At 39.5% G+C, this 13129-nt stretch overlaps 1 protein-coding gene across 9 annotated transcripts in view; it reads right to left on the reverse strand.

Moving 5' to 3' along the window:
• The window catches only part of LOC139327210 (sodium channel protein type 2 subunit alpha), a 63518-nt gene extending 54005 nt beyond the window's left edge, over window positions 1-9513 (reverse strand). For all 9 annotated transcript variants that reach the window (XM_070956941.1, XM_070956947.1, XM_070956938.1 and 6 more), the window contains exons 1-2: window positions 9244-9513; window positions 5284-5402 (exon numbers count right to left, since the gene is read on the reverse strand). In XM_070956941.1, the coding sequence (XP_070813042.1) occupies window positions 5284-5402; window positions 9244-9513 (389 nt within the window). The remainder of the gene's footprint in view (window positions 1-5283; window positions 5403-9243) is intronic.
• Between the last annotated feature and the right edge of the window lie 3616 nt (window positions 9514-13129).

Genomic DNA, 13129 nt, shown 5'->3' on the forward strand with positions numbered 1-13129 from the left:
ATATCAGCCTCTAGCCATGCTGATTTAAAAACCAAATTATGGGCAGTCCTGCATCGATTCCAATCGGCTGGACTCAAACTCAAAAAAACTAAGTGCAGAATATGGGTGCCTAGGGTAGAATTCTTGGGCTACTTGATCGATGCCACAGGTATACACCCCACACCGTCCAAGGTTGCAGCCATTAAGAGGGCTCCTCCACCAACCAATAAGACAGACCTACAAACCTTCCTCAGCCTTTTAAGTTTTTACAGCGTTTTTTTGCCCCACAAGAGCCCCTTCACCACCTATTAGACAAAAAGACTCCCTGGCATTGGGCCCCCCGGGAAGCCGCCTCTTTTGCTGCCGTCCAATCCCTTTTGTCTTCTGAGGCTGTCTTGGTTCAATACACTGACAGCCTTCCCTTAGTTTTGGTCGCTGATGTGTCCCCTTTTGGAATAGGAGCCGTCTTAAGCCATGCCCTCCCAGATGGCACCGAGGCCCCCATTGCGTTTTATTAATGAACCCTCTCATCCACAGAACGCAACTATGGCCAGATCGACAAGGAGGCACTGGCTGCTGTGGCAGCCATTAAGCGTTTCCATGATTACTTATATGGCTGCCCCTTCACCTTGATCACAGACCACAAACCCCTTTTAGGTCTCCTGGCTGGCAACATCCAAACGCCCCAGGTTCTCTCCCCCCACATGTCACGCTGGGTCGAATTCTTCACCGCCTACTCTTACACCCTTATCTATCACCCTGGCAAACATCTGGCCCACACTGACGCCCTCAGCCGCTGCCCCCTGCCCATCTCCGTTTTTGACCCCTCTCCGGCATCCCATGTTCTCCTTATCGATGCCCTAAACCTGCCTATTACCGCCATTGATGTGGCTGCCCACTCTGCCAAGGACCCCACCATTCACAGGGTTTTAGACTGGGTGCGAAGGGGTTGGCCTCCGGGGCAAGTAGGGCGTGATTTCAAACCGTACCAGGTCAGACAGCACGAGCTGTCTGTGCAGCGAGGGTGTCTGCTATGGGGAAACAGAGTAGTGGTGCCACCCAAACTTCAGCAGCCGGTGCTAGAGGCCCTCCACGAGGGTCACCCGGGCATCGTCCAAATGAAAACATTAGGGCGAAGTTATGTCTGGTGGCCAAGTTTTGACCGAGTGGCCGCCCAGTGGGTTGCAGGGTGCCAGTCTTGCTAGCAGTCACACCCAGTGGCCCCAGCAGCCCCCGTCAAGGAATCAGAAATGCCTAAGTCCACATGGTCAAGAATCCACGTGGATTTTGCTGGGCCCTTCCATGGGCAGACCTTCTTGGTAGTGGTTGATGCCTACTCAAAGTGGGTAGAGATAGTCGCCATGGCATCCACCACATCTGCTGCCCTCATCAGGGCGCTCCAGAGACTATTCGCCCCACACAGTCTACCTTATGTAGTGGTCTCTGACAATGGCCCACAATTATCCTCTGCTGCCTTCCAAGTCTACCTGGCCAGCCATGGAATCCGCCATGCCAAGGTGGCATCATTTTGCCCTGCTAGCAATGGCCTGGCTGAACGGGCCATGAGGTCAGCTAAAGATCACGATTTAACGGTGGGGACTGGCCATAGAAAGTGGCTCGCTACCTGTTGGCACAGCACGTAACACCCTGCCCTTCTACCTACAGGAGCCCCGCAGAACTGTTAATGGGCCGGCGGCTACACACCGACCTCGACTTTTGCACCCATCCTACTCCCCCGAAAAACCTCCAGACTCCACAGGCCGCTTTAACATGGGCGATCTCGTTTATGCACAAAACTTCAGGGGTGAACCAAAGTGGCTTCCCGGAACTGTTGAACAAATCACCAGGCCCTACTCCTACCAAGTCAGACTGCCCGATGGCTGGCTGTGGCACCACCATATAAACCAGGTCAGAGCCCGTATTACATCCAGGCCTGTAAACACAGCTGACCAGGATGACAATGCAGCAGTTCCAGTCCCTACCTACACACCAGAGGTCCCTACCTCAAGCACGCCGCCAGAGCCCAACTTACTTGGTGAACTGGGCCTGTTTCCCGATGACGGGTCTGACGCCAGAGTCCCAGTGGAGTTGCAGGGAGTTCCGCTGGCACCACAAGCACCACCTACTCCTCCAGCGGCCGCCCCTGAACTGCGAAGGTCCTCGCGGATGCGCAGGCGTCCAACTTACTTAGCCGACTACGCCTGCTCCGTCCAAGGGGGAAGGGGTGTTAAGTCCTCGCACTTACGACGCGAGGCTCTGATTGGCTAAGATGCATGGACTTGCCGGCGGGAGAATCCTGTCCTTCTATTGGTCACATAGTTTGACAGCTGCGGTATAAATAGCTGTCAAACCCTTAGTTGTCGTTCTGTTTCTCTCAAGCCGTTCGTGTTACTGTTAGCTAATAAACCATTCTTGTTTGAACCCAGCCTAGTCTCACCTCAGTTAATGGACCCCGGGTCGCCCTACAGAGCAGTAGTCCTGGTAGAATAATCAGATCACACACATATATATATATTGTTCTTTTAGGGAGAATGCAACAAACATTTGACTGGCTTCAAAACAGCTGTATGCCTATATGCTTATTAATGGAAGGGCTTAAGAAAGTGGTGCTACGGCAATAAAGGCTACCTGCCTGAAAGACTTGCTCAAAGGGAAGGTAAGAAGAACAGCAATTCCAGGAGTGTCTGCAAAGGATCAAAAAAAGTAAAAAAAAAAAAAAAGATGGCCATAGACAGATAATTAAAGCACTACCTTTTTTTTTTTATTGTGCGTTATGACACATGTAAAAAAAAAAGGTTAGGACACTGATGGCGTGGCCGTCATCTTGACTTTTTTTGCTTTCTTTCCTGAGGTAATGGCTGAGTCATGCAAAGAATAATTCAAGGTTTGTGTTAGAATTCTTCCCTGTCACCATCTTACTAGAAATGTTTTCTTGTCTATGAGGCATTAAATGGCCACATGATGGCAGCATAAAATAAAACATGTTGAGAGCTGCTTTATTTGAAGGGTTGGGTATTACATGTGCATTTCACCTTCCTAGTGGGTGCTCAGAACGGTATACAAGAGATTATTGGGGTGAACTGCCGAATTAGCATGCACAATTTCTACTCAGATTTTGGTAAAGATTTTCAGCGTGATGATTTTTAGGATGAAAGGAGGCTTCTGCCAAGTACTGGTTCAAGAACCAGAGGCCTTTCCTGACAATTCATGGGGATGTAAAGAGTGGAACCGGGGCCCTCCTTCTAATAAAAGAGAATCTTAACATTTAGTTTTTTATAGGATGGTTCCCTTTTAAGTCTGCTTCATTCCCCACACAGATACAGCCAAGTTGTTCATTAAGAATTTTCTAGAATGTAGCCATTGAGGACCAGAATGTGGCTGTAAGACTCAAAAGAATATTTGTGAGAAAGAGCTCTCAAAACCATACAAATATGAATTCATCTGGAATTGTATACACATTTTTTATACACTGAGAATACGTAACATGGAATACATGAGACATTTTAAAATAGGTATGCATTTGATTGTGCTGAAACAATGGAATCTACTCACTCTCTGGAGCTGATCCAGTATATTACACTTTCAAATAGTTAAAAAAAATGGCATACATAAATGTATTAAAACAAACCAATACAACTTATTAATTGTCTATATGGATCTGATATGCATAGGATTCCACTAAAAGGTACTGAGGTTAGTATAGAAACTGCAAAAACTGAAGGCCATGCTGCTTGACATGAGCATTTGCTGTTCATTAATATTTTGTGTGCCCTGAAATTGGAGAGAAACTGCCTTGCACAACATCTTGAAAACTTCACAGATGAATAGAGTAGTATAATTTTATTCTCCACATCACATTTGCTCTAATTTATCTAAGAACCAGTATTCAGAATTCTCTCACGATTTTCAAGATCAATCAAAATATAGTTTCAGAGTAATTATACCATTTTTTATTTTTTTTTGCTTTAATTTATATGCCGCCCTTCTCCGGAGACTCAGGGCGGCTTACAATGCGTTAAGCAATAGCCTTCATACTTTTGTATATTTTATAAAAAGTCAGTTTATTGCCCCCACAATCTGGGTTCTCATTTCACCTACCTTTGAAAGGATGGAAGGCTGAGTCAACCTTGAGCCTGGTGAGATTTGAACTTGCAGTAATTGCAAGCAGCAGATGTTAATAAAAGTGTGCTTTAGTCCACTGTACTACAGGCTCATATTAAAATTACATGAAAACATACCAGTGCTTTCTACCTGAAAAAGAATATTGTTAATTTTGTATAAAAAGGAAAACATAAAGACTTACTATTTGGACTCAAGTTTGTACTGAATGCTTGTACAACTTTTGTGCACATATATATAAAGCAAACTTCAACTATATTTTTTTTCATAGAAAAAGTCAAGCTGTACTTGAAAGCCTTGAGTCACAATGCAGTGCTTTAAGGGCTATTAGAATATACAGAACAAAACACAAGGAGCATCTTAGAACATCTATTGAACGTTCGTCATTTATGCAGTGGATAACAAGGAGACATCCTCCTGTATTCTGAATGAATACAGAACGCAGCATCTTACAAGTAATACATGAGTTTCAACAGGCATAACTCCTAGACTGCTCCAAATTTATATTTTTAACTGTCTGAAAATAACTGTGAAATATCTAATAAATCAATTTATATATAGCATGGATCCCAAGAATTTAGCAGAAAATGCAGGGATATTTTTCAAGAGGCACACTCACGTGGAAATTTGATTTGCCTTGATATGCCTAATTAGAGCCCCAGGAATTGGAAATGGCTCTTCCAATATAAGACAAATCTCCCATTTATCTCACTGCAGGGAAAGAACGATTGGCAGATGAATTCATTTTAAGAAAAGGTGCATATCCTTATTCATTTTATTGAGGAGCTCCTGATAACCATCTAAAAATCATAGGGTCAAGAGTCCAAATCACTGGTGTTTGGTCTAATAAAGCAAAATTCAAAAGTAGGATAAGAGAAATAAAGGCTGCAGAGAAGAAACCATGGGGAAAAACAGAAGAAAAAAAGGAAGGCTTTTTAACATCTATTTTTTAAAGCTCTGTACTTCATGAATGGGTAGAGGGCAACATTGGCAGAAATGGGTAAATAAATAAAATAAAAAATAAAGAAATGGGTAAGAGGCAAAAAGAGAAGATGAAAAGGGCAAAGCAGGAAGTAAACAAACAAACAAACAAACAAATAAACCCCATGGTTTAAATAGTCAATTTACTGAAAACAGAAATAGCATTATTTCAATCATTGTGAGCTAAGAACTTGAAAAGGATATGAATGTACCAAAATCTTGATAGCTATTTTTCTAAGAGGGTTGAAAGGAGTTAACAGGTACACAGCAGATGTGGCACTGAATCGGAATATTGCCTTCCCTCTATTCAATACTATAAATGTCTAGAAAAAAAGCAACAGAATTAATGGAGAAAATTGGATTCAGAACCTGTAAAATGGGTTCTGCATTGGTCTATCTATCATATATACAAAAGACTTTATTAAAGTAGCAGTTACAAATATAGAAGGTAATCTCTCTGTCCCCCTATCTAATTTTGTTCAATCATATCTATTTATGATTCAAAGAGGGCTCATCAACTAAACAGATACTTTAACATGGAACCAGACTTATGCAATTAGATAAAAATCTAAATATTGTACACTAAATTCAGGAGCAAAACCTAGATTTTGACAGCCTGAGAAAAGCTCTTTTCTTCTATGGCTTTAATTGTAGACTAGTTTCTCACCAGCTTCAGCATCAGTAACTCAGCGGTTTCCTTCCCCACTCCCAACATCTTAATCTATTGAAATCAATGGATTAGACAAGTCCAGTAATGCTGCAGAGTTTTTCACTGCCAAATAAGGAAAGCTCATTAAAACTTTTTTTTTTAAATCAGGACATGAGTCTCAACAACTAAAAGGTATTATATGTGTTCTTGTGAAGCTGCACTTGGTCACTTTGTATATCTGAAAAAACTTCTTAAAGAATAGATGATATATATGGTGCACCATGCTTATACTTCACTTTCTAAGTGTGGTTATACTTTTAAAAAATTGTTATGCTTCCTAAAAATATCTGTAAAAATGTACCCATGCAATATGTGGAGTGTTCTGCAAATCCAATAAATGCAGATAGGCGCTCTAATTTTACTAGAGTTTGGGAAAAATTGTAGTGAACATATTCTGCTTTCCATTTCAGGTTCCCACCAAATTCCAGCAATTTCAGGACATACTCTGTATTTTGTTAGCATATGATAGGGGAACTGTGCTTGTGTTCCCCATTGAAAGAAGTGAAGAAAAACTGTATATAACCTATGCAGAGATGTTTTATTTCTTGTGTAGAATTGATAAATTGGGGCATATAGCAGATACAGCGTTTTCTTAATCTTCAGGAAGTCTCCAGGTAGCTCTCATCCATGAACTAGAACCCATCGGTATGACTTTAAAGTTACCGTTATTCTACTAAAATGTAGATAGATGGTAAATTCAGTATCATCTGCATATTGATAATATCTCACTCCCAATGAATCAATCACAGTCTCCTGTATATAATGAACAGCAGCAGAGGAAGGCTATCCACAAGTGACTACCTGATGGGCTGATTTCTATTCCCCATCCATCACAGATTGGACCTGCTCCCTCAGAAAATAAAAGGCAGCACATTTAACTCCCAGTCCTCTAGACAGTCTAGCAGGATAACCTGGCTAATAGTATTAAATACCCCTGAGAGATATAAAAATACCAGAATGGATGCATTCCCTCAGTGTTGAAGGTCATCCACCAGAATAAAATGCATTTTCATTCCATAACTGAATCCAAATATGAGCACCCGAGTCACTTCATCAGAGCTCACAGATCAAAAGGAGTCCTAGATAATATTGCTGGTGGTGCTTCAGGCACACACTTCTGATTGAATAATCAAGATTACAGAGAACGTGAGCAATGTTAATAGCAAAATCTTGTACTAATAAGTCACAAGACTTTCTCCAGCTCCTATTTCTCTATTAGGAAGCAGTCAAATTTAAACAAGTTCCTCCCCACACTTAAAGTCACAGGCGGTGGGCTTGACTATACAGGTATTCCTTGACTTACGATCATTCATTTAATAACAATTCAAAGTTATGACAGTACTTAAAAAATGTAAACACTGATTCTTGCATTTATGACTGCCACAGCATCCATCTGGTCATGTGATCAGAATTGGCAACTGACATGCATTTAGAATGGTTACAATGTCTAGAATCATGTGATCACCATTTGTGACCTACCCAAGGGGCTTCCAACAAGTAAAGGTAATGAGGGAAGCAGATTTGTTTGACAACTGTGGTGATTCATTTAACAACCATGGCAAAACGATAATAAAATTGGGCATGACTCACTTAATAACCACATCACTTAGGGACAGAGGTTTTGGGTTCAGTTATGGTGAGAACTACCTTTAGTTCATATTCAAGCTCAGTCGGATTACATTTTAGTTTACTTTCCTTTCACTGACACTTCAACTGTTGCATGTCTTGTTCCATAAGTCCTAGTAAAACAAAGAACACCCCCAACTCAGAGGTGGGTTTCAGCAGGTTCTGACCAGTTCTGGAGAACAGGTAGCAGAAATTTTAAGTAGTTCGGAGAACCAGTAGTAAAAATTCTGACTGCCCCCCCTCCATCTGTTCTCTGCCTCCCTAGTCCCAGCTGATTGGGAGGAAATGGGGATTTTGTAGTAACCTTCCCCTGGATTGGGGAGGGAATAGAGATTTTGCAGTATCCTTCCTCTGCCACTCCCACCAAGCCATGCCAACCAAGCCACACCCACAGAACTGGTAATAAAAAATTTTGAAATCCACCACTGCCTCAACTCCAATCCCAGTATCAACCAATATAGAAAGAGGCTACTTGGGAAGAATCATACCAAACATCCCAATTACCACCTCATGCCAGAAGTCCACCAGGCACTCAGTGGAACAGCTTAACAGATGATATGAAACTTACCAGGAACCTTCCAGAATCAATCAAGATTCATTAGATCTTCAGGAAGACCTTCTTCATGGGCCCATATACCCTGTAGCAGGTATGAGCAGTGAAAATGTCATCTGGACCAGGAAATGATTTGACCATGTTAAAGGACTCAGTCTAATGTCATCCATATCCAGATCAGATACTAATTATTCTAAGTTAAAGATGGGGTCAAAAATATGTCTGCTGGGGTGATTATGTGCCTGGTTACATGCTTAAAAACTCCTTCTACTTGTTCTATTCAGTGGAGTTAAAAAGATTAACTCCAATCTTCTGGAGTTAAAAAAACATCCTACTAACTGAGTTGTATAAACAGGAAGCTTATTTAACTTTTACTTTTTGTTTAGCCATTAGCAAAAGGGCTCTACTCAGAATAAAGAAGCGGAATGAAGTTTTGGAAACTACTCATTGAGCAAGTTTTGATACACATCTTCTGAGGGTATAAAAACATGTACCAGTATCTTGCTGTTCTTATATATTTTCTTATAGAAGAAATTACAAAAAAAAAATAATGTTCTGCTCTTAAGGCTTACAGTGGCCTTTTCCAAATGCTGTGTTAACATACAAAATTCCCAAAAAGCTTGACCTTCTCCTTTCTGGCTATGAATTCTGGAAGATGAGCATGTGAAGGATACAAGCTGGAGATGACCAGGCCAAAGAATTATTTTAATTTTAGTTAAATTGAAAGCAAGATTTTCTGCCTGCAAAAATATATTTTCTTTTCCTTTCTTTTTTACAGCAGAGTCAGAGTCAGGTGGTTCTAAGGCTACAGATCTAACAGCAACCCAGATAGCTGTAGGATAGTACAGAAACCAAGTCAAACATTTACATCCTTACTGCTATGAAAAGAAGAACTAGGCCAGCGGGCAATTGCTAAACAGATTCAATCATTTAAAAACACTGACTCTGTAAAGTTAAGATTTGTTGCAAATGTCATGTAATTTTTGTTAAATATTTTTTTTCCAATCGTTTTCCTCCAGATGTGCGAATACGAAAGATATAATAAAACTGCTTCACAATAATGGGGCGGGGGTGTGAAATAACATATTTACAGTATTGTAATATTTTCCCCAAGTGATGCTTTAGTTGTGAGCATAAATGAACGGAAGTAGTAATCCATATTTAGGAGATAATAATCTGAAGTATAGAAGTTGTCCTCCAATCCACTGATTAAAGAGGACTCTGCAGAATTTCCCTCCTCCCAAATTCTGTGTTAAAATCCCAGCAGAGGACTCACTTTTTTGTTAATGTAATATGGGTCCAGGTCCTCCAATGGCTCAGACACCATCCCCGGAGGTATGTCTCCATATATAAAGGGCAGGGATTTGCCAGCTTCCAAATCGCTATTTGGTTTTGGTCCATTTTCATCATCATCGACATCTTTGCGCTCTTGCTTGGACTTCTTCGCCTTTTCCTCGGCAATGCGTTGTTCAATAGCTGCCAGTGATTCTTTCGTAAAATAGTGGAAGCTGTCAGGTCCTGGTGGTACCAGCACTGACTGTGCCATCTTTTCATCCTGCAGCTCTTAATTACAGTTGTGCCCCATGCATAAAAAAATGCTAAAATACAGAAAAACATATAAAAAAATTAGTGTCATGCTCTCAGGATCAACACAGAAATGCTTGCTTATTATTTTCTTCAGGGATGGCTAGGGTACAAATGGGAGAATAGGGCTTTCTTGTCAATTTATTTATTGATTTTCTTAGCAATCAGTTTTCCTCCTCTTTCTTATATCTTTTAAACAAATCCAATCCATTCTCAGGAAAATCAGCTTTCTTATGAACAGCAATGCATTGACAATGATGTAAGGAACATTCTGCACCGAACACATTATTTTCCTATTTTTTAAAATAATAATATACAGCAGCTTTGTTTGCAATCCGCAGCAGAAGTGAGCAACCATATTTTAGTTTACAATGTTGTGTAAATACAGCCAGAGTACTTTATTAGGACACTTCTAAATGCCAGCATTTCTGTCTGTATGAATTCAATATAAAATACTGATATATTTGATGATTAGAACATGACAAGCACAGGCATATTTATATATCTGTAACTGCCAGAGTACAGCCAGCCAATAACTGATCACAATAATTCTAGGATATTAAATGAGTACCTCACTTTATGTCTTCTAGCCTAAGTCGAAACATATTTTCTGTACCCTTATAATAAATTGCTGGTATTCCTTGGTTTATACAGCCCTCTTCCCATGGCAAACCTCTGTTGTCTTTAATATTTCTAATGCTGACATACCAGCAATTCTGCATATTCCTTTGCTAACAACTATGCTACTATGACCAGATCCTAGACGGTGGGAAATGGGGTGGATAAATATCTCTCCAATTAGAACTCAGATAATTGTTATAGAAGTAAAGCAGTAATACCATGGAATTTTTCAATAGATGTAATTTTTCCATGGTTAGAACTCCATTATCACTGGAGTTGCTCAACAATTTTGGTACCAAATCATAAGATCAATCTTGCATGGGAATTGTGCCCTTATCTAGATCTAAGCTAATGACAGGGCACTATCCTGGAAAACTTACTGCCTAATTTCAGTCAGTGAAAGTTAAGAGTAAAAGGCAATATGTGGTGGAAAAGTGATAAAATATATGATTAATTTGATATATCGGGATACCATAAATAGAAAACATTTAAGTTGGATCTAGTAGATCCACTGATTCCAACTGATCTCCTCTGCAAATGTTTAAGTTAGATTCAATATTCTGTTTATTCCATTTTCTCCTTTGTATAACATATCACTCTATATACATATCTTGTTATGATAAAAATATGATTTATTCAGGTTTAACTAACTGAGTTACAAACTGCTAAAATTCAAATACAGAACTCTACATTCACTCAATGTGCTTAACTGGTTACTAAATGGATTCATATATTGGTCTGAATAGTACACTGAACAATAACCCAACCAAATTAGCTAGATTTGCATAACATAAGCAATGAAAAGACTAAATATATTTATCATGGCAAGCGAATGTAGCTGTTAGCTCTTCTCTAACCTAGTTGTGTGTGTTCTGATATCACAATTACAGTCAGTAATCTTTCTGAATTACTGGGCAGTTGGTGAAAGGAGAACATTTTTTGTGCATAAGCAGATAAACCAATATTCAACTTTTATCCCTCTCACTTTAAAACAAAGTCTCAAAATTTTAAGACAGTAATATTACACCCCAAATACATCAGTTAATATGTCCACAGATCACACCCAATTAAACTTTTCTGTTTGTAGCATGAGCACTGATCTTAGTTGTTACTTAGGGCATCTGGCCAGGTTTTAACTAGTATTAAAAGCTTCCTGACATAAATTGGCAGATGCTGAATGCATAGTGTCAGATCATGAAAAAAATATAACTGACATAGGAAGAATACATCCCAGGAAATTGGGAATACCTAGCTAACATCTTACCAAGCAAATTGGTGTAGTGGACTAGAGGGTGGAGACCATGACTTCTAGCCCTGCTTGAGGCACAAAACCAGCTGGGTGACCTTGGATCAGTCACTCTCTCTTAGCCCTGAGAAGAAGGCAAGGGCAAACTACTTCTGAAATCTTGCTAAGAAAATTACAGGGACTAGACCAGACAGTCTCCAGGAGTCAAAACTGACTTGAAGGCACAAATACACATACCTATTTCACCAGTTGGCTGAATCAATCAATTAATTGTTTTAAAAGAAACATTTACATTTTGGAGTCCAAAACTAAGGGAATTCACCTCAGAGCTACTTTAGCACTGCAACCACAGCCACCGAAGGCATCTGAAAAGTCTCATTAATTTAGTGAGCTGGAGGCTGTTACTGTCACCAACAAACCCAGTTGTGTGCTCTTCCCCAAGGAGCTGCAATAATATATAGTAACTGGAAATCTGGGCTGGATCCTTAAGATTCACTGCTTTAATACACGACATCATTTTTAAAAAATAATCCTTTATGAAATTAGGAGGTTGTCTGGAGGGTGGATAACCAAACCCTTTCTTATGACTAATGCTTTTTTGCTTACAAATGTATACATTTTATTTTTCCAGATTGGAAAAGAGAATTTTTTCATGCTTCTTCATGCCCTTGCTGATTTTTTTTTAATCTAATCCAAATGATGTGTTAATCTTTGCCATGTTGCTTGTTTAGAAATTAGAATAAGCAAAATAATTGTAAGAAATGAAACAGTTGCAAGGACAATGACAAAAATGAAAAGAAAACAAGTTCTAGGACATTAGTTGAAGGGACTAAAAGTTAAGATTGATAAAAGTGAAAAGAAGAATATAAAGTTAGTTTATTTAACCAAGATTAAAATAGATATGTTGCTGTCTCTAGTAACCCTTAACAGATTTTTGCTGACCAGGACTGAACTTTAAGGATTTGTTTTTAGATAAGAGATGGGATAAGGAAAGAAAAGATCATTTGTTATAGTTTAAGAGAAACTTGATTAAGTTACTAAAATTGTTTATATTTGTTATGGGGAAAGAGAAAGACATTTCTTTATAAATTTATTTCTTTTTATTTACTATATTTTATCTTTTCTTCCTTTTCTATTTTTCTTTCTTTTTTTTTCTTTTCTGGATTTTCTATTTTTTCTTTTATTAGCATGTATTAGTTTTTATCCTTTAATTGTAATATTTAATAAAATTAACATAAAAAATAATCTTATCTGAGCATGGTGTGTGGTCACCAGTTCTTGCTAACACACCACCACTGTGTGATGTGAAGTATACTGGGGGGGGGGGAAGCCACCCTCATGAACCAGCCCCTTCTGTTCTGAGGTAACCACATTTATGGATGATCAATGAGTGGAAAATGTGATCTCCTTGATGCCATTCCCACTCCCCACCATTATAAATTGATTTCTCCCATCACACTAGCATTCTGGGGGAACCCAGAGAGGATGGAAGGGAAATCTTCACCCCACACAAGTTTGGCTAATTACAGAAAGGATTTACAGAAAGGAAACCAAATAAAAAAGTCAGGTCATTAGTTCAGCCCAGCTGAGATGGGCAATAGACGGGGCAACTGGCCAATTGAAACAAAAATCAACTTTATGAAATGCACCAAAAGAAACTTCTTCAGCTGAAGAAGCTTCTTGGATGAGAAGCGAAGCATCTTCAAAGAAA

This window comes from Pituophis catenifer, unplaced genomic scaffold, assembly GCF_029215685.1.
Source record: "Pituophis catenifer annectens isolate HBS135680 unplaced genomic scaffold, rPitCat1.0.hap2 SCAF_1, whole genome shotgun sequence".
NCBI lineage: Eukaryota > Metazoa > Chordata > Lepidosauria > Squamata > Colubridae > Pituophis > Pituophis catenifer.